Source organism: Miscanthus floridulus, chromosome 14, assembly GCF_019320115.1.
Source record: "Miscanthus floridulus cultivar M001 chromosome 14, ASM1932011v1, whole genome shotgun sequence".
In the NCBI taxonomy this organism is placed as follows: domain Eukaryota; kingdom Viridiplantae; phylum Streptophyta; class Magnoliopsida; order Poales; family Poaceae; genus Miscanthus; species Miscanthus floridulus.
This window is the reverse complement of record NC_089593.1, coordinates 40,708,692-40,730,313: the sequence shown is the minus strand read 5'-3', so window position 1 is coordinate 40,730,313 and position 21,622 is coordinate 40,708,692. Positions and strand designations below refer to the sequence as shown.

Genomic DNA, 21,622 nt, shown 5'->3' with positions numbered 1-21,622 from the left:
TTAAAAATATGTCAGTAATATCAAGACAAATATCTTTCATAAAAAAGGTTCAGATGGCAACAATCTAGATAGAGGGAGGTCCATTTTGTCCTCTGTCGGTAGACGAGGGTTTTGTAGCATAGGAAGCTAACACCTTGTCCATCCTCCAAAAGCACTGTCTGGTTTCTCCTTCCTCGGGGTTCACTGTAAGTCATGAACGAACTATGGACATTGTATCAGATATTCAAGGGCAATCTAAAAGTGGACATCGTACTCTATGTTATTCAAAGTAGAGTTAACCTAGAACCACATAATTTTAGGCTAGCTGTATTTCATATTTTTGTTGCAAAGAAAGTCATCAAGGTTGAGTAAATCTACATTTGCAGTTAGCAGTGAAGAATTAAAATCAAGAGCGCGCTCTAAGGCTGACGAATGCATTCTATGTTCTGTAGCTAAATACAAAAAAAATATATGGCTGCATAACTACAAATATTTGTTTGGTTTGCCACATGCGTTAATTTGAACTATAGTAGACAAAGGGAAGTACATTAATGCATTTTACACAGTGTACTGGAACTATATTTTACATTCCCTCATCCATCTCCGGTAAGAAATCCAAATAAATCAATCTTTAAATCTAGGAAACTAAAAACTGTAGCTAAAGCACAAATAGAGTAGGGAAAGTGGCCATAGGCATCCATACCTGGTGGCTGGGCTTCTGTGGGGCAGGAGAGAGGCGAGGAGGGGGGTGACCCGCCTCCATCACCGTGGAACCATGGGTGGAGGGGTGAGGCACTGCCGATCTGCCGCCAAGTTGAGCCATCGGCGCCACTGCCGAAGAGGAAGACGCGATGGGTAGCTGGGGTCATCGAGCACAGGCACCAAGGGTTTCATGGAGCAAAGGAGCAGACGCAGAGGTGTGGAAGGAGGCCACGTCGGGGGGCACCCGGGCCGGCGGCCAATGGCGGGGCACGCACGCGCCGCGTTGTGGCCGGGGACGGCCGCCGCCGGGGCTGACACGGGAGCTCTAGCGCAACCTAGGGCCGGCGTGGCGCCGCCCGCGCCTCACGCGGTGAAGCGACGGTGCCGGGGCCCGCAGCCACACGGCACCACGTAGGGAGAGAGAGAGGGAGAGGGAGAGAGGAAGGAAGGGAAGCCAGGGGTGGAGGCAGTGGAGGCGGTGTTCCGCGACCAGGAGCAGAGGCATGGAGCTCGAGAGAGGAAGAGGAGGCGAGATATTTTCAGACGAATCCAAAAGGAGAAGCAAAAGCTGTTGTTTATATTTGGTCGACCGGATTCGGACCAGACGCAGGAGAAGCTGGCACAATCAACTGCAAAGCGACGAGGATCTGCATGAAGCTGATTCAAACGAAAGATGCTACAAGCAATCTGGACCACACGACGAAAGATCGGACAGCAGAGGGAAATTTAGGGTGACGTGGACGGTCTGGCTGGCGGCCAAAGGAAACTGCCTTAATATATTAGAACTAGTCCATCATGCGCGCCCTCGCGCGCGTCGGCAGTCAGTTGGAAATGCAGTCACAGATGTAAACATGTCTATATATTTTTCAAGATCGGAGCGCCACCAACGCATGCGGGAAGAAATACTCCTTTCTATAACAAAAACGAACGTATTGATAGTACTAACGTGTGGATTCATACTTATAAATCAACAAAGGGGAATAGAGTTCCTCCTTTTAGCTCATAGGTTGCACAACCGGAACAAAAAGAAGAGAGGTGACTTCAGCTGTTACCTAATCTCTCCAAAAGGCAAGGAATGAACTCTTAATGCAAGGTAGTTGTAAGTCCCATCGTCTATTTTTTACTGCATTGCGTCGTCCACCTATGCTTATAAATATTATCTGGAAATGAAAGAAATGATCCGTAAGTACATAAATTGGCAAACCAACAAGGAAATTCAGAAAGAGTGAGCAACAAAAATCAAGTTTCAATGTTGTAGTGCAAGGTGGCATTCTAAGTAGAAAGGAACTAACTAAGAAGGTATGGTAGCTGGGTAAAATGTAGAGCAGATCTTCGGGGACTATGGTGTAACACATTAACTAAACTACCTGACACAAGCAAACTGATGTAGAGGGGATGTCACCCTGTCATGGAGATATTATTACTTAAAAGGGCTATGGCATATATAAACCAAGATTAAGCCATCTTTGCTTGTAGGTCTATATTACTTTAGTTTAACTCTAAATAGCTTTTCAAAATGTACCACTTTACTTTGATCCAGGAAGGGGAGGAGGGAAGGGGTTAAGCCATCTTTGTCTGTACTCCTATATAATTTTAGTTTAACTATAAATAGCTTTTAATTATGATGAATCACATAAGATGATAGAACCATAACAAAAGCTTGTGGTAGTAGGAAAAACTGTTGGTCATGAATAGTCCCACCAAGATCAGATCACCCCCATGAAATTCTAACATTGTTGTATATTATAATCCATTGAGCGAACGGAATACGAAGAAAACAAACACAGATGAGCTTTAATATGATGGAACTTCTGTATAAAATTAGCTCTATGAAATCAGGTGTCACCTCAATCCTAAAAAACGAGAAGATGTTTGTCGACTCTGATAGTACGATTGGTAGTGACCAGGCAAAGTCATTGATCCCTTTTGAATAGATGTAATACATCAATTGCTTGAGAAATATATTACAGTAGGAAAATAAAAGCTACAATAATAGATTGAGGAGAATTTTTTTGAGAAAGAGGCCATGAATATACAAGGGTGTGGTTTATTACCTGAAGCCTGAAGGACCTGGATGTGTAGTAGCCATACTGTCTTCAAGTTACAGAGCTGAAAGAGGTGCACCACTGAACAGGCATATGCAGGCATTCATTTCATTAGGGGGAAAATAATATCATCTTGCACATATGACATATTAGACAGGAGCTAGAAATTGAAAATTCGAATCATTAGGGGAAAATAATATCACGATGCATGGAGGAAGATAAAAGAGTTGTTCCATGCTTACCGTGCCTGAAACTAATCATAGTAAGATGCCCTATGGCATATCCATAGGTAGAAGATGATCTACAATCTAGCAAATTTTGTAACTCCAAAATAAAAAACACAAAAGCATGATAGACTAGATTCTCATCCATGTCTCATATCCCATATGTACACCAAAATTACAGGCAACTACCTAAAATGACATGATTTCAATTTAGCAGAGCCTGAAAACGTGCCCCCTCAGGGATTACAGAAACACTATCTTTGCACAACATATTAGTGCCTGAACTATGATATGATGTGCTATATCTGATAGCAGACCTCCCAAAGAAAAGCAATACACAAAGCAACCAAAATGAAGTAGGATCCTTTACTTGTCTTGCACTCTAGCACAAGGATAATTCGTTTTTAGACATATGACAAAAACCGCCTAATACGATAGCATGGTGAAGAGGATTTCCTGACAGATACTAACTGATCCGGCCTACTGAATCCCTCCACCCAATAGATTTATCCCCAAATCAAGTGCCTAGTGCAGCTGGCAAAAAATAAAATAAAATACGTATGGATGAAATCGATACATAGGTGCACCAAATCGACCAAGCAAATATCAGACCTTACCAAAAACAAGAACTGCATAGTGTAAGTTCTTTGTTGAATTCAGGATTGGTACTCGTCTTTAGCAGTGTTCTGAATTCCTGTGAAATACTAAAAATTAACTAGCAGGCGATAAGACTGAAAGGATCAAGATGCCCAAGATGGGTGAATTAGGCAAATTCTAAAATTCTTTGCAATAATTAAATCCTACACTTAGTCCACTTCACCCTTTGTGTCTAGAATGTGATTCTAATGATCTACCGCACAAAAGTTTAGCATCCTAAGTTCCAATTCTACTCTAGCATGTCAATTCTAAGAATGTAAAGACAAGAATTGAATTGCTCAAAAGTAAATGCTTAAAGTAAAGAGAGGAAAATAAACACAGCGATGTTTTGCCGAGGTATTAGAGAGTCGTCACTCCCCACTAGTCCTCATTGAAGCACCCGCGTAAGGGTGTAGCTCCCCTCTTTACTTTGAAGGCCTCTGTAGGGCATCAGCCTATATTTGCAAGTTAAATGGGAGTTCATTTTCATCACAAGCTATACAGCAAAAGCACATGTCCATCACTTGCACCAAGCATTAGAGGGAAAACAGTATTTGGTCATGGACGAAGCACTCGTATTAGTAAAAATATTGTGCCGGAATGAAATTCGTACGATAAATACGTGTATCAGATAGCAGTATGAAGCTGTGTCCCAAATTAATATATTTATGCCATCTTAGCTGAGAAAGACGAACCAGGGAAAGCACTGCAAAAAAGAGGCACATGGGCAAACTGAGATGAAACTCGAAGATGAGGACGAGCGGCCACGAAGGCATGCTCCTGCCTTTGTGCCGGCCATGGCACGACCGGGACCCACCCGCACTGAGCCACATCAGGAGAGGGGGAGAGAGGCGCGCGGCGCGTGGGGAAGCGGAGGGGATAGCGGCCGTCTACCCGCGGCCACGGCCACCGGTGCGCTGCCGCATAAGGAGAGGAGAGAGAGAAGCACCGGAGAGGGGATAGCCACCGCTGTGGCTACGGCCATGGCCGGAACCCAGTCGCGCTGGTGCACCACCGCGTCAGAGGGTGGCCAATGCAGGGGCCTAGCCGTTTCGCCGCCGCATGGGGAGAGAGGGAGAGAGACGGCGGCGCTGGCACGGGCGGTGCGGGGAGGGCCGACGAGCGGAGAGGGTGCGTAGGGGACCGAGAGGCCCGATCTGGATCTAAATCTAGAAGCGAGGAGAAGTCGGTGGAGCACGATTTTTTTGTTGCTGTTGACCTGAAGGAGGGTGACATGTGGAGGCATGGTAAACAACCGGAAGAGCAAGGTGGTGTTTGGATCCAGTGACTAAAATTTAGAAGATGTGTCAGGAGGATGTTACATGTGGTGTTCGGATACTAATAAAAAACAAATTACATAATCCGTCGGTACTCCACGAGACGCATTTTTTAAGCCTAATTAATTCGGCATTAGCACATGGTACTGTAGCACCACATTGTCAAATTATGAACTAATTAGGCTTAAAAGATTCGTCTCGTAAATTAGTCGCAAACTATGCCATTAGTTTTGTAATTAGTCTATATTTAATACTCCATGCATGTATCTAAACATTCGATAGGACAACGACTAAAATTTAGGAGGGGCAACCAGACACCACCTAAATCTAAATGGTTAAATCTATATGGTAAAACAGAGATCAAACGACGCAAAATTTTTCAGCTAACGTGGACGGCCTGAACGGCGGCCGAAGCGAACCGGCTTAATAATAGTGCTAACGTGGACGGCCTGAAGGGCGGCCGAAGCGAACCGGCTTAATAATAGTAGATAGTAGATTAAAACGACGACCTTTCTTTGAGGGATTGTCACAGTCAGTCAACAGTAGCCAGCAAGCAGCCCACAGGGACAGCTGCTAATGGTCTGGGCTCAAAGTATGCCGCAAATCTGCAATTTCGGTCCAAACCAAAACTGAGCCCACTTGACCCACAACAGTTACCCCGGCCTGCCAATGAGAAAGCGACGCGGAAACCGAAACCCAACGAACGCTAGCCTAGCCACCCCGCCCTGCCCTGCCCTACGGGTAGACCCCACTCCGCCAGTCGCGAGCCGCAGCAGCTGCGCATCGCGTCGCACGCATCTCTCCTGCCCGAGAAAATTGCAGTTTTAGCAGCCTAAACAATGCGCTTCGCAGAACTAGCATCCGAAACATTATTTTCGTAAAAATAGCACCCAAAATAATTGCTTCTTGTTTTCTTTACCATTTTACCTTTTCTTCTTCTTTCTCATTATTTCTCCTAAAATCTGGACAAAAGTGCCCATGTGCTAATCAAGACGTTAATTTCACGTAGCATCCGCATCTGCTGGGCACTGGGCAGCGCTGGTCGCCGCTGCAGGCCTAGGCGCTGGCTGCCTGCGTGTGACTGCATGTGCCTGGACACATACACTAGATGGCCACATACACATATAATAGAATAAACAAATTTATGCGTATCACACGTTCTTAATTTGAGATTAAATGAGTTCATCTCACATATAAGGAAAAACGAGTCTATCTCACAGATGAAGGGAAAACGAGGTCATCTCACACTAGACTAAAGGAGTTCATCTCACATACCCATAAATTAAACCTAAATGAGTTCATTTCATATCAAATAAAAGTGACCACATCTTGCGAAATATCATTCATCCAATATGTAGCTTTCTCTTTGGAGTTATCTTCTTTGGTGCAAGTGCAGTAGGTATCCTCATAGGAGTAGTAGTGGAGGTCTGTGAAGAACTGTCATCTCCCAGTAAAAAAGCAAGACGGCTACACAAATGTGTGTAATGACAATTAGACAAATCTTTTTATTTGTTTAGAGTAAAATGACATAGGTTAAATGTGTTACTATTTCATACCTTCTCGTTATCCTTCCTGGACTATCACGTAGTATTTGTTCTCTTGTCGGCCTTTGTGGGGTGCTAAGCCTATCTGGATTCTCTTTTGTAACGTTCTTTCTAGGCTACTGTCTCTTTCTACAAGTTCAAAAAAATAATATTTGTAATGACATGGTGATTCAAGGGTTGCAACAAAAAAATAGGACTTGCCTCTTTTTCTTTGTCCCGTTGAGTGGACACTTGGAACTAGCTTGCCTGTGACCCTTTTCACCGCATTTCTTGCAAGTCATTGGGCCTCTAATCATTTTCTTCCCTTTAGCATTAGTTGGCACAGTATCATTATTTGGAGCAGTAGCATTGTCACCTTCTACATCTTTAGCACCTTTCTTCTTATGGCCACCTTCAAGACACCCTTTCAACCTGAGTTTTCTTCGTCTTCCCATATTTCCTTTAGCAAGAGGATCACCAACAACAAATGGCAAGTCCACTTGAGGCCATTGTGTTTTGTCTGTCATTGGCTCAATCTCTCTACCATAAGCAACCTTGAATCTATCCACCGAGTAATACTCGTGCACAAATTGTTCAAGGTCAACTCCCCGCTGTGTGGTTATAAAGGCCAATGCATGTTGACATGGCTTACCAGTGTGTTGCCATTCAAGACAAGTACAAGTCCGTTGATTTAACTTCACAATATGCCTTTCAACTTTCTTGCTATTGTCCCAGACCTCTGCACTCCAATTAGCAGATGCATGTATTTTCAAGTGTCCCAACCCTCTAATATTTGCCTTTAGCTGAACCATAATACTTGGAAGTATCCTGCCAGCTGGTAGTCTATCTCCAATATTTCTTCTCTTGTTCCACAATTTCATGATCATCTCTCTGACCTGCAAATTACACAATTAATATCGAACATATACATTTGAAAAAACACATGTAGGGAAAATATAGGTAGCTATATTCACCTTATCTGCAAGTTCAGCAACAGGTAAGTCCTTGATGTCTCTTATCCAATTATTAAAAACCTCTGCTATATTATTAGTGATGTAGTCACACTTAATTTCTGGATTAAAGGCACACCTATACCACAACAGCTTATGGTAGTCTTTTAACCATTTCAACACTTCTTCAGATTCATTAAGAATTGCTACCATGTGATCATAGAATATTTCTTCCCTATAAGCCCTTGCCGCGGGATACATCTTGCCAAACCCTCTGAACCTTTTCTGAAAATTTTTCATAAGATGAAGAAAGCATTCTCTTTGCTCTGCATTAGGAAACACATTCTTTACTGCATTCTCTAAGCCCTTACATGCATCCGTGCACACAGCAAGGAGTGGAGGATCACCTATTGCCTTCTTAAGTTGATTCATAAACCAAGTCCAGTTGTCTTCCGTTTCAGAAGCTATGAACCCATATGCAAGTGGGTACATCCAATTGTGACCATCAACTGCTATAGCCGAGGCTAAATGACCATTCCATCTTCCATTAAGTGCTGTAGAATCTATGCTCAAGTAAGGCCTACATCCTTCCAAGAAACCATCAATGCATGGTTTAAGAGCACAGAAAAAACGATGGAAATATACATTACCATCCGCTTCAATTACATCAATCTCCACTACACTTCCAGGTGACCTCTTTAGTACCTCGGCCTTCCATCTGAAGAGTAGCTCAAAACTCTCTTCCCATTTACCATAAACCTCGGCCAGAGCTATTTCTCTACCCCTCCATACCTTGTCATATGAAATTGTGACAGAGTGATCTTTTTGCAACTTATCTTGCAATTCTTTAGCACCCATATTGGGAGAATCCCTAAGGATACTCACAGCCTTGCTAGCTACCCATTTCTGAGAAGCTGCAGTAGTTTTCATCCTCATGGAAGAAACACATGTATGGCGATCAGTTAAAGCTGTGACCTGCAAATTACACAAGTAATAAGAAACAAATAAATTTACGAAAATCACACTAATTTTTAGGAATATAGCTACCTATATTTACCTCAACGGTGCTTTGGCCTTTATGTTTGCTGGCATTTATTTTCCAAGGGCAATCATCACTAGACTTGCAGAAACCTCTAAATCTCTCCTTATCAGAGTGCGTTGTCCCTAATTGAAACTCCTCATTGATTGCAAATTGTCGCACTGCCAACCTAAACTCGTCCATTGATGGGTACATCGTACCAAGATCCATTTGTGGGTGGTCCTTATCATGTGAAATAACAACCTCAGTGGGTATGTCATCATTATTAGGAATCACAGCATCATCTTCATGACTACCCTCCTCAACCATTACACGATCATGTGATGCAGCTACCTTTCCTGACTCCTCGTCTCTCAAACCTAAAAACACGTACATTTGATCTTCACTCAAAAGTTCGATTCGTCCTTCCTCATCATGTGTTTCTATGATCTGCAAGCTATCCCAATCAACTGGTGGCATAGTTTCCACAAATTCTAAATCGGACCTGACAAATCATATTAACTTCATCAAACTGCACTTCAGACAGGAATTGGGAGAATAGGAGTACAGTCGTTCATCGCATACCTATGTACGGCAGGCAGTGGGGTCGGCCTCGGCGCGCCGTGCGACAAGGCCGGAGTCGCGGCAACGGGCAGCAGGGCTCTTACCGTAGCGATCAAGTCCCCCTCAGCAATAGGGTGTGCTGCGGCATCAGGCGGAGGCAGCACGTCGGGCTGCGGAGGCACGTCTGACGGCGGCGGCGCGTTGGCCGGCGGGGTCATCTCGAGCGGCAGCGGCACATCGTCCATGGAGAGCCGGCTAGGGCTCGCGTGCGGAAAGAGACAGCGGCGGAACGTGTGATACGCATAAATTTGTTTATTCTATTATGTGGGTATGTGGCCATCTAGTGTATGTGTCCAGGTACAAGGCCTGCAGCGGCGACCAGCGCTGCCCAGTGCCCAGCAGATGCGGATGTTACATGAAATTAACGTCTTGATTAGCACATAGGCATTTTTGTCCAGATTTTAGGAGAAATAATGAGAAAGAAGGAGAAAAGGTAAAATGGTAAAGAAAACGAGAAGCAATTGTTTTGGGTGCTATTTTTACGAAAATAATGTTTCGGACGCTAGTTTTGCGAAGCGCATTTTTTTAGGCTGCTAAAACTGCAATTTTCTCCTCCTGCCCGCCCTCCAGCTCCGAAGCCTCGTCGTCTTCCTCGCCCCGCGACCCCGCTCTGCACGCTCCCTCCCAACTAGACACCGTACCACCCAGGTGATCCCGCGCGCCACTCCCTCCTTCCCTCCCTCCCTACCTTTTCCCCAGGTTTACTCTCCCCTCCCGCGCCCAGATCCCGAGGCCCCTCCCCCTCGATCGCCACCCCCCCCCGGCGGCGGATCCGGCGCCGGCTCGAGGGCCCCGACAGGTACCCTACCCACCTACCGGATCTAGCCGCCGCGCGGTTTTTGAATTGAGCTCCCCGCGCGCCGCATGGCGCGGGGGGCGGTACTGCCTGCGCGGGTTCCAGCTCTGGGCTGCTGCTGGATCGACGACGATGCTAGGGTTTAGGTGTGATTCGTGTCTAGTTGGCTGAGTGGCGCGTACGCGTTTCGTTTCGTCTTGGTGAGCCAAGCGTGGTCCGAAATTTCTCTGGAGCAGGAGGAGCAGCAGCCTCGTGGAGTGACGGGCTTTGAGATTTCGAGTTTAGGGTTCGTTCTGGGTTGGTGGGAGCTCGGGTTTGGTACGTCTAATCTGTACGTCATAACTGACATGCTTATAGTTTCAAAAGGGTTTAGTTTGGTTAACTGCAGCTCATGGGAGCTGGAGGGACCTCATTCAGATGATTGGACATTTACTGCAGTTCCTATATTCGTAGCAAGTATTGATGCCGTGAGATCATTTGTATGTGGTTTGGGTCAAGGCTGTTGTTTTTGAAACTAGGAGCTTTAGGTACAGTTCCATGGCAGTCTTGTCTTGTGCATGTGTAAGGTTTTGTGGGGCTATGTTTGTTAAAAAAAACATTTTATGGGACTATCATATAGTTTTCATTGGTGTATGGGGGAATTTTATTGTCAGAATTACAAGTGCCAAGTATTATAGTGTTTGGTGATGTGATAAAATACTCTAAAAATTGATGAAATCGAGCATTAGTAAAAATTGACAGGATTGCATATGATCTATCGTTAGTTTATTCTGCGCTTTAAGTGATAGGGACCAAGGGTTTAGGGTATCATACACAACAGTTAAGTAGGATCACTTGTATCTGCCCTTTAATCTTTTACTGCTAAACATGATAAGGGTTTAGGATATTGTTTTCTGAAAGTGTAGTATATTTTGTCTTGAACAGTTAAATTTGGTTTCCTTGCAAGGGATCTCATGCTATATTTTAGCTTACATTTGCTCCTCTTTTTTCCAATTCAGGTTTTGCTTTATGCTGGTTCATTTGTCTACAGACAATGGACTAGTTGCTGCACTGTTTCTGTGATTCACCATGGGAAGCAGTGGAGCAGATACACCGTCTAAGACAAGCAAGGCATCTGCCCCTCAGGTTCTTGATGCTGGGCCTGTGGCATTATCTTTTAAGCGAAAAAAAATTACTTGCTAAAAATTTGTCCTTCCCTGTAACAGGAGCAGCAGCCACCTGCTACCTCAGGTGCTGCAACACCGGCTGTTTATCCTGATTGGTCCAGCTTCCAGGTGAGAGTGATTCCCCTCCTCCCCTCCAACCCAACTAACCCAACCACACTCTAGGAGGAAATAAATATGTATGTAGCAGTTGCAACTTTCGTTTCCATAATTAGTAAATCTGTAGTCCCTACCATAAAATGATAGCAATCAACACATTATAAGCATAGTGGAAAGCAAAGACATGCTGATTTTGGATTGCAATATTTTGCCAGTGATAATCAGAATGGGCATATAGTCTTTATCCTTCTAATAATATCATAAGTATTGTTCTACCAATGCGACTTTTGTTAATAATTATGTTCCATGGTCCTTTTGCAGGCATATCCTCCAATCCCACCACATGGGTTCTTCCCTTCACCCGTGGCATCAAGTCCACAGGGTCATCCTTACATGTGGGGAGCTCAGGTAAGCTTTTTAGCCATCTGTTGTGTTTTCAGTATAGTAGTGGCTGACTGCTTTTCATGTTTTTTATCAGTTAGAGGGTTGTTTAAGTGTACGCGCTTCAAGTGGTTGAACTTAGCTGTCTGATAGAAAGCACTGTTTGTATATTAGTTCTATGTTTTTTGTCACTAATAATACTTATACCCATCTGCTATTATTTGCAAATGCGAGGGTTGTATATGAAACTTTTCCTTATTTCCTTAAAGTGACATGACATTATTTGAAAAATATAGTTCTGAACCAAAAGTACTACTGATATTTAATATTTTTTAAAGGTAAATTGAATGGTTCAAACAAATTGATTTTTGCTAGTGAATGGGTAGTTAACATAATAACAAAGTTTTTTGGTTCACATTTTTCTCATTACCTTCTTTCAGCCTATGATTCCACCATATGGAACACCACCGCCACCATATATCATGTACCCTCCTGGAGTATATGCCCACCCATCTATGCCCCCGGTATGTTCAACACATGGCTTTAGTTTTCACTATGTACTTGTCAAATGGCAATGCTGACCTTGGTTGTCATTGTGCTATTGTGCAGGGTGCACATCCATTTACTCCTTATGCCATTACTTCTCCAAATGGCAATGCTGATGCTACTGTAAGACATGATATTTTTAGATTAATCTTTCTTGTGCTTAGTATGGGGGAGCCTAATGCATCTAGGCTTTGTAGGGAACTACTGCTGCAGCTGGTGATACTGATGGCAAGCCCTCTGAAGGCAAAGATAAAAGTCCAACAAAGGGATCCAAAGGAAGTTTGGGCAGCTTGAACATGCTTACTGGAAAGAATCCCAGTGAGCATGGTAAGACCTCTGGTGCATCGGCTAATGGAGCCACTTCTCAAAGGTATTTTTGTTGTAACCTTAAACACCATATGTTCTTGTGTGCATCCTTCCGTAAGTATCAGTGAACGAGTTGCTGTTTCTCTTTGCAGTGGCGAAAGTGGCAGTGACAGTTCAAGTGAAGGGAGTGAAGGAAATTCTCATAATGTAAGTCTTGCTGAATTGCTCCTTCATTTTTGTTGTGTATTCGTTATGTATACACAATAATCTGTTTTGTAATCCATTGAAAGAATATAAAAAAAATACTCCTCTCAGTAAAAAATATATGATGTTTTTGACTTTTTTAGTCTTTGATGTATAACTTTGACCTCAAATTTTCTATTAAACTAGTTACAATGTCTAATAAATTATGTGATATCAAAAGTGTTACTGCCAAAAAATCTACCCATACTTCTGTATATCCAAACTGAATATTTTGAGAGCTCTCATTGGTTAAATTTTCAAAAGTCTGACCAGATTTTAGTCAAAGGATCATATAAATGGTGGGAGTAATATCTTTTCCATTATCCATGAGAACTGCCTCCTGACGTTGTTGGCCTCTTGGATATACTTTGTTTGATGTCCAAATATTTCGGACCACACTAGCATGCCTTTCGAGTTGCTGTGCATTCTTGTGACAGTTGGGTTTACAATGTAATTGCATGTGGTCAAATATTTTTGGCATTCATTATGACTTGATATTATCTTGGGATTGTCCTAACGCGCCTTTGCATCGTTGAGTAATTTTTACAGGATTCACATCACAAGGAAAGTGGACAGGAGCAAGATGGAGGTATGTGTATGTACATATCTACTTGGCTTCTTCTTTTGCATTTTTCTGAACTTTATCATTTTTGTGCCAATTTGCATTCAATTAGATGTTCGAAGTTCCCAGAATGGTGCATCACGTTCACCATCTGAGGGAAAATTGAACCAAGCTATGGCAATCGTGCCCATGCCATCAAGTGGCCCAGTAGCTGGTCCAACTACAAACCTAAATATTGGGATGGACTATTGGGCCAACACAGCAAGCTCTGCTCCTGCAATTCATGGCAAAGTGACCCCAACAACAGTTCCAGGTGCTGTGGTCCCAGCAGAGCAATGGATACAGGTTTGTCTTCTTTTTACTCTGCTTTGTATGCACTGTGTGTCCTCTACCTTTTCCTTCTATATTGCGTTATTTCTGTTTGCATTTTTGTGCACACCATATTATCTGTCCACTGGCCTGATCGGTTGCAATAGGGGTGATTATAAAATATATTTATTTAGAATAATTCGGTCGATGAAACTGAAATTAAACGCACGAGTATATTTTCTACTAGCTCTGGTACAATGTACTTGTTTCAGTACTGTGTATACAGTTTAAGAATATAGTGTGTGTTGTGTCTTTGACCACGAATTGCTATTTTCTTGATTTGTTTTTGCATCATTTCTATCTAAATCTTGCTCTCATGATATATTTTGTAAGAGGTGTATGCCTTGTGCTAATTTTATTAGAGATTGAATTGACACTAGAGAAATTGTGGATACAAATTCAACATATATCAATCTGGCAATTGGAGAAGCTATTCATGTTGACTTTCTTGTGGTTCAGGATGAACGTGAACTCAAAAGGCAAAGAAGAAAGCAGTCCAATAGGGAGTCTGCACGCAGATCTAGGTTGCGTAAACAGGTAATTGTTAGTTCAACTTGACTGTACTGGGTACCACTATGTTGTTAGCTAGTTGATGGAGAACAAACATGAGTTTTGCAGGCTGAATGTGAGGAGTTGGCTCAACGTGCTGATGTTTTAAAGCAGGAAAATGCTTCACTTAGAGATGAAGTAAACCGTATCAGAAAAGAGTATGAGGAACTTCTATCAAAGAATAACTCACTAAAGGTTGGCCTGCAACTTTTCAATTTTATTCTGCTGAAGTACATATGTTGACATCTCTGTTCCGCTTTCTGCTCTGTAGGAAAAACTTGAAGGCAAACAACACAAAACTGATGAGGCAGGACTTAACAACAAGCTGCAACATTCTGGCAATGACAGCCAGAAAAAAGGAAACTAATCGAGCTATCATGCAATGCTTGCATAGCATGGCTCTAACTAGATTATTGGGAGGCGCAATTGTAGTATGCGTATTAACTCCTTACTTTATTGCAGTTAATTGTTACCAGGTTGTGATAATGTTGATTCCAACCTTGTGTGTGGGTGTTTCCTGTTTCAGATCTATCTTGGCTTATCTTTTAGAAGTCAAGATGTGACTGAAGATGTAAGCTGTGACCCAGTTCACTGTATCTGTTAGAAATAGTGGATAAACTCAAATTTACAAATTTGTATTGCTGACTAATATTGTTATGTATACCTGGCAAAAGACTGGTTTCTTTGAATTCAGTCTGGTTGAACATTTTGCCGGGCTTGCACGGCTGCCTAGTTTATGTATATTGTTGTTTATCAGTTGTTCCTAGTTACTTTCTATAATAATTAACAAATAGACGAAGAATCAACCTCTGCACCAATAAATATGTATATATTTTTTGTGTACGCAAGTTCCTCTTTTTTGCGTCTATTTTCTATTTCACTTCGAAGTTTCCAGGTTTGTTTCTGCCCTGTTTAATTGTGAATCTTGGCGGTATTTGATTTTTTAAGTTTGAACAATCCACCTGCTGTAGGTAGTTTGGTTAAAAGACATTGCTATTTTTCAGCTTAGTGATACTGATATTAGTTATTCTTTTTTCATTCATCTATTTCTGAAGTGCCAGCGGAATGGTTTGTTAAACTTGTTTTGCTGAGCTTGCGCCTGATTCTGGTAAGTTTTTGGGCTCCTGGCACTTTACTTTATGATCTTGTTTTGATTTGCTTATTACAGGAAAATGGTTCTAGATTATGTCCTAGATGAGCAAGTATAGTTCATTAGTATGTCTGCCTTGCAGGTAGCAATTCATTTTTCTTTATGTTTGTTATTTGTAAGTTGTTGCTGGTAGTTTTATTATGGTATTAATAATGCATGAGGTGAAGTTATCAGGCTTCTATAAAGTTTATGTTATTAGATCATAACAAAGATAAAATCTCGTGTGCACTAATTTTCCTCGAATGGAAGACTCATTCATTGAACAAGAATCTGGCTTTGTATCCAGATTTAAAAAATGGAAAACATCAATACTATCACTAGGGTAGTACTAGCCAATCCAGTTTTTGACATAGAAGTGTCTGAACTTGAGGGCTTTCTGCTGCAGGTTCGTGAGCAGGGATCGTGGAAGAACTTGTGTTGGGAGATGGTAGAGAAGATGTGCTCAAGGATTGGTTTTCGGTCAGTCTTCTCTGGTGCTGCAGAAGTTGGAGCGGCGTAGCGAGTGCAAGTTGCCGCTTTTACTCTCCGTGTTGCTGTTGGCCTTATGACTCCATTTATTCCATGGCACCTGAATGACTCCCCCTAAGTGGCAGAGATCAGGATTTGTGAGCTCGATGCCGTTGAAGTAGAGCTTCTGATGCTTGATGTTGGTTACAGTGATCGTGTCACCCAAGTGGCGGGTGGGGACCACTGTTCCATTGGGAAGCCTGATGAGGTCGTGGAACATCAGGGGCGCAGTGATGGAATGCCTGGATAGGAACTCCAGCACCTGGCTCTCAGAGATGGATGCAGTGGACAGCAGCCTGTCACTGGGCATCAGGAAGGTGGTGTTACGTGGTATCTTCTCCTGCACCATCCTGACGAGCATGACGAAGGTGAAGTAGCGCGCCCGCTGCATCTCCTGCGCCTGTGGTGGCAATGTCACTGCTGACCATCTGTGTGTAAGGTGCGGCAGCGATGGCACTAGAGGCTGACATCATGAGAGTGATGACCAGGCTCATTGTAGCAAGGAAGGTGGAAGCCATGGTGTAAACGGGCAAGCCAGGTATATGGCTATCTATTGCTCCCTGAGTCTCTAGCAGGTTGTTTTATTACTAGATTGTGGGCTCCCTGGGTTGGGATGTGGTTGTACAACTCTTGCACGCTTATTTCATGTGTGAACTACTGCTTTTCAGGCATTGTGCATGTTTAAACTACCTGGACGCCCTTATTATGAAAATAAAAATTTAGAAAAAACCTCTACCTGGATACTGCTTACAGCATGAGCACAGTGACAGGCTTTTTCTCTACTCCGACCAGTGCTGCTCTATCTTAAGGTGTTGGCTGCAGAAAATGAGCTTCACGGCCTCAATATGAGCTTCACAGCCTCAATAACTGGCTGTAAGATCTTCAGATTCTTGGTCTGTTCAACTGTTTAACGGCAGAGGTTTACAGTTACAGGTGCCTTCGCAAAAGGTGAAGCATTGGTGCTTAATAACTGTTTGGGGATAAAGTTTTGGTTATACATTGTAGCGGGGATTATCATATCAAGTGTTAAGTGAAATTTTCACGTTGGTGCCACAAACCATGTATTGAAGCTTCAAAACTTTACAAAGGAATAAACTTGGCTTTGGTTGAAAAGGATAAAATTAACAAACGTGCTTGAAAAGCCGGGAGTCAAGTTCGGTTCTGAACTTCTGATGCTTGAACAACCGTGGTTTCACGAGTTCGAGATGGTATGGATGGCTAGGCGCCCGAGTGGATGTTCAGGCTTCAGAACTGAACTTGTACTCCCAGGTTGGCAAGCACGTTAGTAAATGTTGTTCAAATCAACCAAAGCCAAGTTGGTTTCCCATCTCATGGAGCCATCCAATATCTCTGTTCTACTTTGAGCAGGCCCCTGCCGGGCGTCAATGCCGTCACAGGCTCGCAGCAAGTTAGCAGAGCATGTTGTTTTGCAGAACCGAGCCAAAACTGGTTCTAACGAACTCGTTCTACCGCTGCTTACCTCACACAAAACGCAATACAATAGCAACCAAACGGCAAGGCTGGCATATTTGGTTTGAACTCTAACACGCACTGTGTTGTACTAATGTTTTCTTTATTATATAGGTACTATGAAGATGCCTTTTGTTTTTTTTCCTATATATAAAAAAAGAATGAGTTCACTGGATCTCCGGTTCATCACCCCCAACAAAACCGATAACTAAAACAGCATGGTCCACGAGGTGTCTAGATGGACTTCACTCTTCGCCTTCCCTGTGATGCTGCTAGAGGAGTTGATAATCTCATCAACTAAAAAAAACCATGGCAGCTCCTGCTCCATGCTCATACCATGGTTCGCACCGCTGATTTTTTTTTATTATTTAGCTCTTTTTTTAAAATAAATATTAACATTTAGATTCCTGGACGTCTTATTTTCATTTTTAATCTAGAGGGTTGGCGTTGTGACCCAAGGCGCTGAGGTTTCACGTCTCGGCACCGTGGGCCATGGTGCTAAGGTTGGAGGCCCGTGTAGGTGTGTCTGTCTGTGTGGCGGCGATGTGGCGTTAGCCTTGGCGCCATAGATCTTGGTATCGAGCTCGGCGCCTTGGCTCACGATGCTTGTGCACTATTTTGTAATTGGCATTGTTAGTAATATATGTTCCAATTTAATTGTTTGCGTAGATGAAAGACTGTTCAATGCGTAGGGACACGTGGGAAAAGAGGGGTCGCCCCAAAGAGCTTTACTATGACGTGTCATGCAAAGATGCACCGGTCCCTCTAGACTACCCATGCCTATGTGCGACTGTGGCAAGCTAGCTAGGGTGGATCAATCTATGCATGAGGATACTGCTGCGTGCACCTACTACTGCTGCAACGATTATCGTGTAACGGCCCGTTCGGTTAGGAGGTTCCGGGTCGTTCCAGGCCAGGAACAGTTCCATACTAGTATAAATTATTGAAGAAACTGTTGGCTGGGAATTATTCCCCTGCAAGAAACTGTTGGCTGGGAATTATTCCCCTGCAAACCGAACGAAGCCTAAGTGAGTTTGGTCTTATGTTATTCATTTGGTCTTATTGTCTATTGTAATATCGAGGCTGGCCACTGATCTCACTCAGGCCTCGCTAGCTATTCACGGTTGTATTATGAACTGTAGGATTGTGAGGCTTTCTATTTTTTTCCAGTTGATCGATGGGCCTGGGGCGGCGAGGGTTCACACGTGGGGTTCAAGCATTGGGTTCCACCACCCAAACCCTTCACCAATGGCAGAGGAGGATAAGAATGTGGTGGCCTCAAAAAGGCTCGAGAACCCCACCCCTCTAATAAGGATGCGAAGATCCAGCTGTCATTGATTATAACCGTGATGTTCCTGAGTTTAGATGTCCTAACAAGATCGAAGTAAGTAATGCTATGTTTTGTGTGGCAAAACTGTCCAAAATAACGCACTTATAGAGGCGCTTGTCTTCCACTAACACTAACCAGAAAGAAGGTGGGGATAGTGCTCTATGATGTAACTTTCTTGCTCCCATGTTGCTTCATCCTCCGAATGGTTCTGCCACTAAACCTTGAAGAACTTCACCACATTGTTCCTCGTCACCTTTTCCTTTTCATCCAAGATCTTGACAGGGTGATGAATATACGGCAACTCAGGCTGGAGAGGAAGCCCTTCAATTTCCACAGCTTCATCAGGTACCCACAAACATTTCTTCAACTGAGATATGTGGAACACATCGTGTAGCACCGATAAAATATCTGGTAGTTGAAGACGATAAGCAACTGGGCCACACTATCTCACAACCTTGTAATGATCCACATATCGAGGGGCTAGCTTGCTCTAAACACCAAACCGATGCACCCCTCTCATAGGAGATACCTTGAGGTACACATAATCCCCAACTGCAAACTGCAAGGGCCTTTTGCGCTTGTCCGCATAAGCTTTCTATCGGCTCCGAGCTGCCTTCAAATGACTCTGAATAATGCTGACTTGCTCTCGAGCTTCTTTGATGAAGTTAGGCCCAAAGTATCCACGGTCTCCCACTTCAACCCAATTGAGTGGTGTCCTACATTTCTTCCCATATAGAGCTTAAAAGGGTGCCATACGAATGCTTTCTTGATAGCTATTATTGTAGGAAAACTCAGCTAAGTTCAAGCATCCGTCCCACTTCTCCGAAAAAGAAATAGCACAAGCTCTCAACATATCTTCCAGTACCTAGTTTACCCTTTCTGTTTGGCCGTCAGCCTGTGGGTGATAGGCTGAACTATGGAGGAGACTAGTACCAAGGCACTCCTGAACTTGCTCCTAGAAGCAAGAGATAAAAACTGACCCTCTATCAGAGATAATAGTAAGGGGACTCCATGTAGGGTCACAATCCGGTCCAAATACAACTCGACATACATTCTGGAAAACTATTTGGAATCCACTGGGAGAAAATGAGCTAACTTGGTAAGGCGATCCACAATAACCTAGATAGAGTTATAGCCCTTGGATGTACGGGGTAAACCCATAATGAAATCCATGGAAATATCTTCCCATTTCCAAACAGGAACGGGCAAGGGCTACAAATATCCTAGGGTACGCATGTGGTCGGCCTTAACTCTCCCATAAGTGTCGTACTCCGCGACATACTTGGACCACCAATACAAGTGACGCAAATCATGGCACATCTTGTTGCTGCGAGGATGGATAGACAATTTGGAATAGTGAACTTCATTCAAAATTTTCCTTCTCAGCTCCTCATTTGATGGAACCACCAATCTATCCTTGTACCTCACTACACCTTGCTCATCAATGCTAAACTGAGGACCACGCCCTTTGGCAATCAATTTCTTGATGTGAGAAATTTCTAAAGTGTCTTGCCTTTGCTCCATAATAATCAGCTCAAGTAATTCTGAGACTAAGGCAATATGAGCCAGCACCTCTACATGATTGAGAGACAAAGGTGTTTCTTCAATCTGATATGACTTCCGGCTCAAAGCATCAGCTACCACATTGGGCTTTCCTAGGTGGTAATGCACCTCCAAGTTTTAATCCTTGATCAATTCCAACCATCTCCTTTGCCTCATATTTAACTCAGACTGAGTAAAAATATATTTGAGGCTCTTATGATCTATAAAAATGTGTACTTTGTTGCCCAACAAATAATGCCTCCAAAATTTTAGAGCGTGGACCATAGCAGCCAGCTCTAAATCATGGGTGGGGTAATTCATTTCGTGCTTTTTTAGTTGACGCGAAGCATAAGCTATCACGCACCCATCCTGCATAAGCACACAGCCTAACCCCGTCTTCGAAGCATCACAATATACATCAAAAGGTCTGTCAATATCAGGTTGGGCCAAGATAGGAGCAGTGGTAAGAAAGTTCTTCAAAGCTTGGAAGGCTTCTTCACAAGCCGGGCTCCAAACAAACTTGGCTTCTTTTTGGAGCAGCTTGGTCATCGGCTGAGCTATCTTGGAGAAGTCAGGAATGAAACGTCGATTGTATCCAGCAAGACCAAGGAACTAACAAATCTGGTGTACTGACTTGGGAGACTTCTAATTTAGCACATCTTGCACCTTGCTAGGGTCTAAAGATATATCTTTCAGTGTTAGAACATGTCCCAAAAACTGCACTCAATCTAACCAAAATTCACACTTGCTGAATTTAGCTTACAACTCATGTTCCCTCAATCGAGTCAGTACTATCCGAAGGTGTTGGGCATGCTCTTCTTTGTTCTTAGAATATATCAAGATATCATCAATGAATACCCCCACAAACTTGTCCAACTCTGGCATAAAGACTGAATTCATGAGATACATGAAGAATGCAGGAGCGTTGGTGAGACCAAAAGACATGACTAGGTATTCATACAACCCATACCTAGTAGAAAAAGCTATCTTTGGTATATATTGTGGTCTAATCTTGATCTGATGATAGCCTGAACGAAGATCAATCTTGGAGAACACCTTGGCACCAGCTAGTTGATTGAGCAAAGTATCAATATGAAGTAAATGTTACTTGTTCTTAATGGTTACCGCATTAAGAGGGCGATAATCCACACACATTCAAAGAGTGACATCCTTCTTCTTCACAAAAATGGCTGGACAATCCTATGGTGAAGAGCTAGGATGGATAATCCCTTTTCCAACAACTCTTCTAACTATTTATTCATTTCAGCCAATTCCTTCAGGGCCATGCGGTATGGGCATTGGGAGATAGGAGCAGTGCCAGGCTCTAACTCAATGGAGAACTCTACATCTCTCTCCAATGGCAACCCAGGTAGATCTTCAGGAAAGACATCTAGGAACTCACATACCATAGGAATAGAGGCAAGATCAGGAGAAGCTTCAGCATGAGCAGCAATAGGTAAGACTAGATCTAAGGACATAAGAAGAGACATCCTATCCTCAGAAGAAGGAAGCCGTAACTCAACTACTCTCTGCTTTAGATCCAAAACTACCCCATATACACACAACCAGTTCATTCCCAGAATTGCATCAATGCCTTGCCTAGGCAATACCATGAAATATAGACGGTAAGT

At 43.1% G+C, this 21,622-nt stretch overlaps 1 protein-coding gene and 2 pseudogenes across 3 annotated transcripts; 1 reads left to right on the top strand and 2 right to left on the bottom strand.

Annotated features, from left to right (window-relative positions):
* Positions 1 to 6,206: 6,206 nt before the first annotated feature.
* LOC136505700 (uncharacterized) lies at positions 6,207 to 7,828 on the bottom strand (annotated as a pseudogene).
* Positions 7,829 to 9,520: 1,692 nt separating this feature from the next.
* Positions 9,521 to 14,698, top strand: LOC136504720 (bZIP transcription factor 1-B-like). 3 transcript variants are annotated; one of them, XM_066499695.1, is made up of 14 exons: positions 9,561 to 9,626; positions 9,703 to 9,777; positions 10,773 to 10,899; positions 10,980 to 11,048; positions 11,358 to 11,444; positions 11,858 to 11,941; positions 12,027 to 12,086; positions 12,161 to 12,333; positions 12,422 to 12,476; positions 13,062 to 13,101; positions 13,187 to 13,419; positions 13,903 to 13,980; positions 14,062 to 14,187; positions 14,264 to 14,698. In XM_066499695.1, the coding sequence occupies exons 3-14, from the start codon at positions 10,843 to 10,845 to the stop codon at positions 14,357 to 14,359; spliced, it is 1,158 nt and encodes a 385-aa protein (XP_066355792.1). In that variant the 5' UTR covers positions 9,561 to 9,626; positions 9,703 to 9,777; positions 10,773 to 10,842; the 3' UTR covers positions 14,360 to 14,698. The 3 variants fall into 3 exon arrangements, with proteins under 3 accessions (XP_066355793.1, XP_066355791.1, XP_066355792.1); XM_066499696.1 differs by lacking the exon at positions 9,703 to 9,777 and having other exon boundaries at positions 9,521 to 9,626; XM_066499694.1 differs by having other exon boundaries at positions 9,533 to 9,777.
* A 107-nt stretch (positions 14,699 to 14,805) lies between these two features.
* Positions 14,806 to 16,739, bottom strand: LOC136504721 (FAS1 domain-containing protein SELMODRAFT_448915-like; annotated as a pseudogene).
* Between the last annotated feature and the right edge of the window lie 4,883 nt (positions 16,740 to 21,622).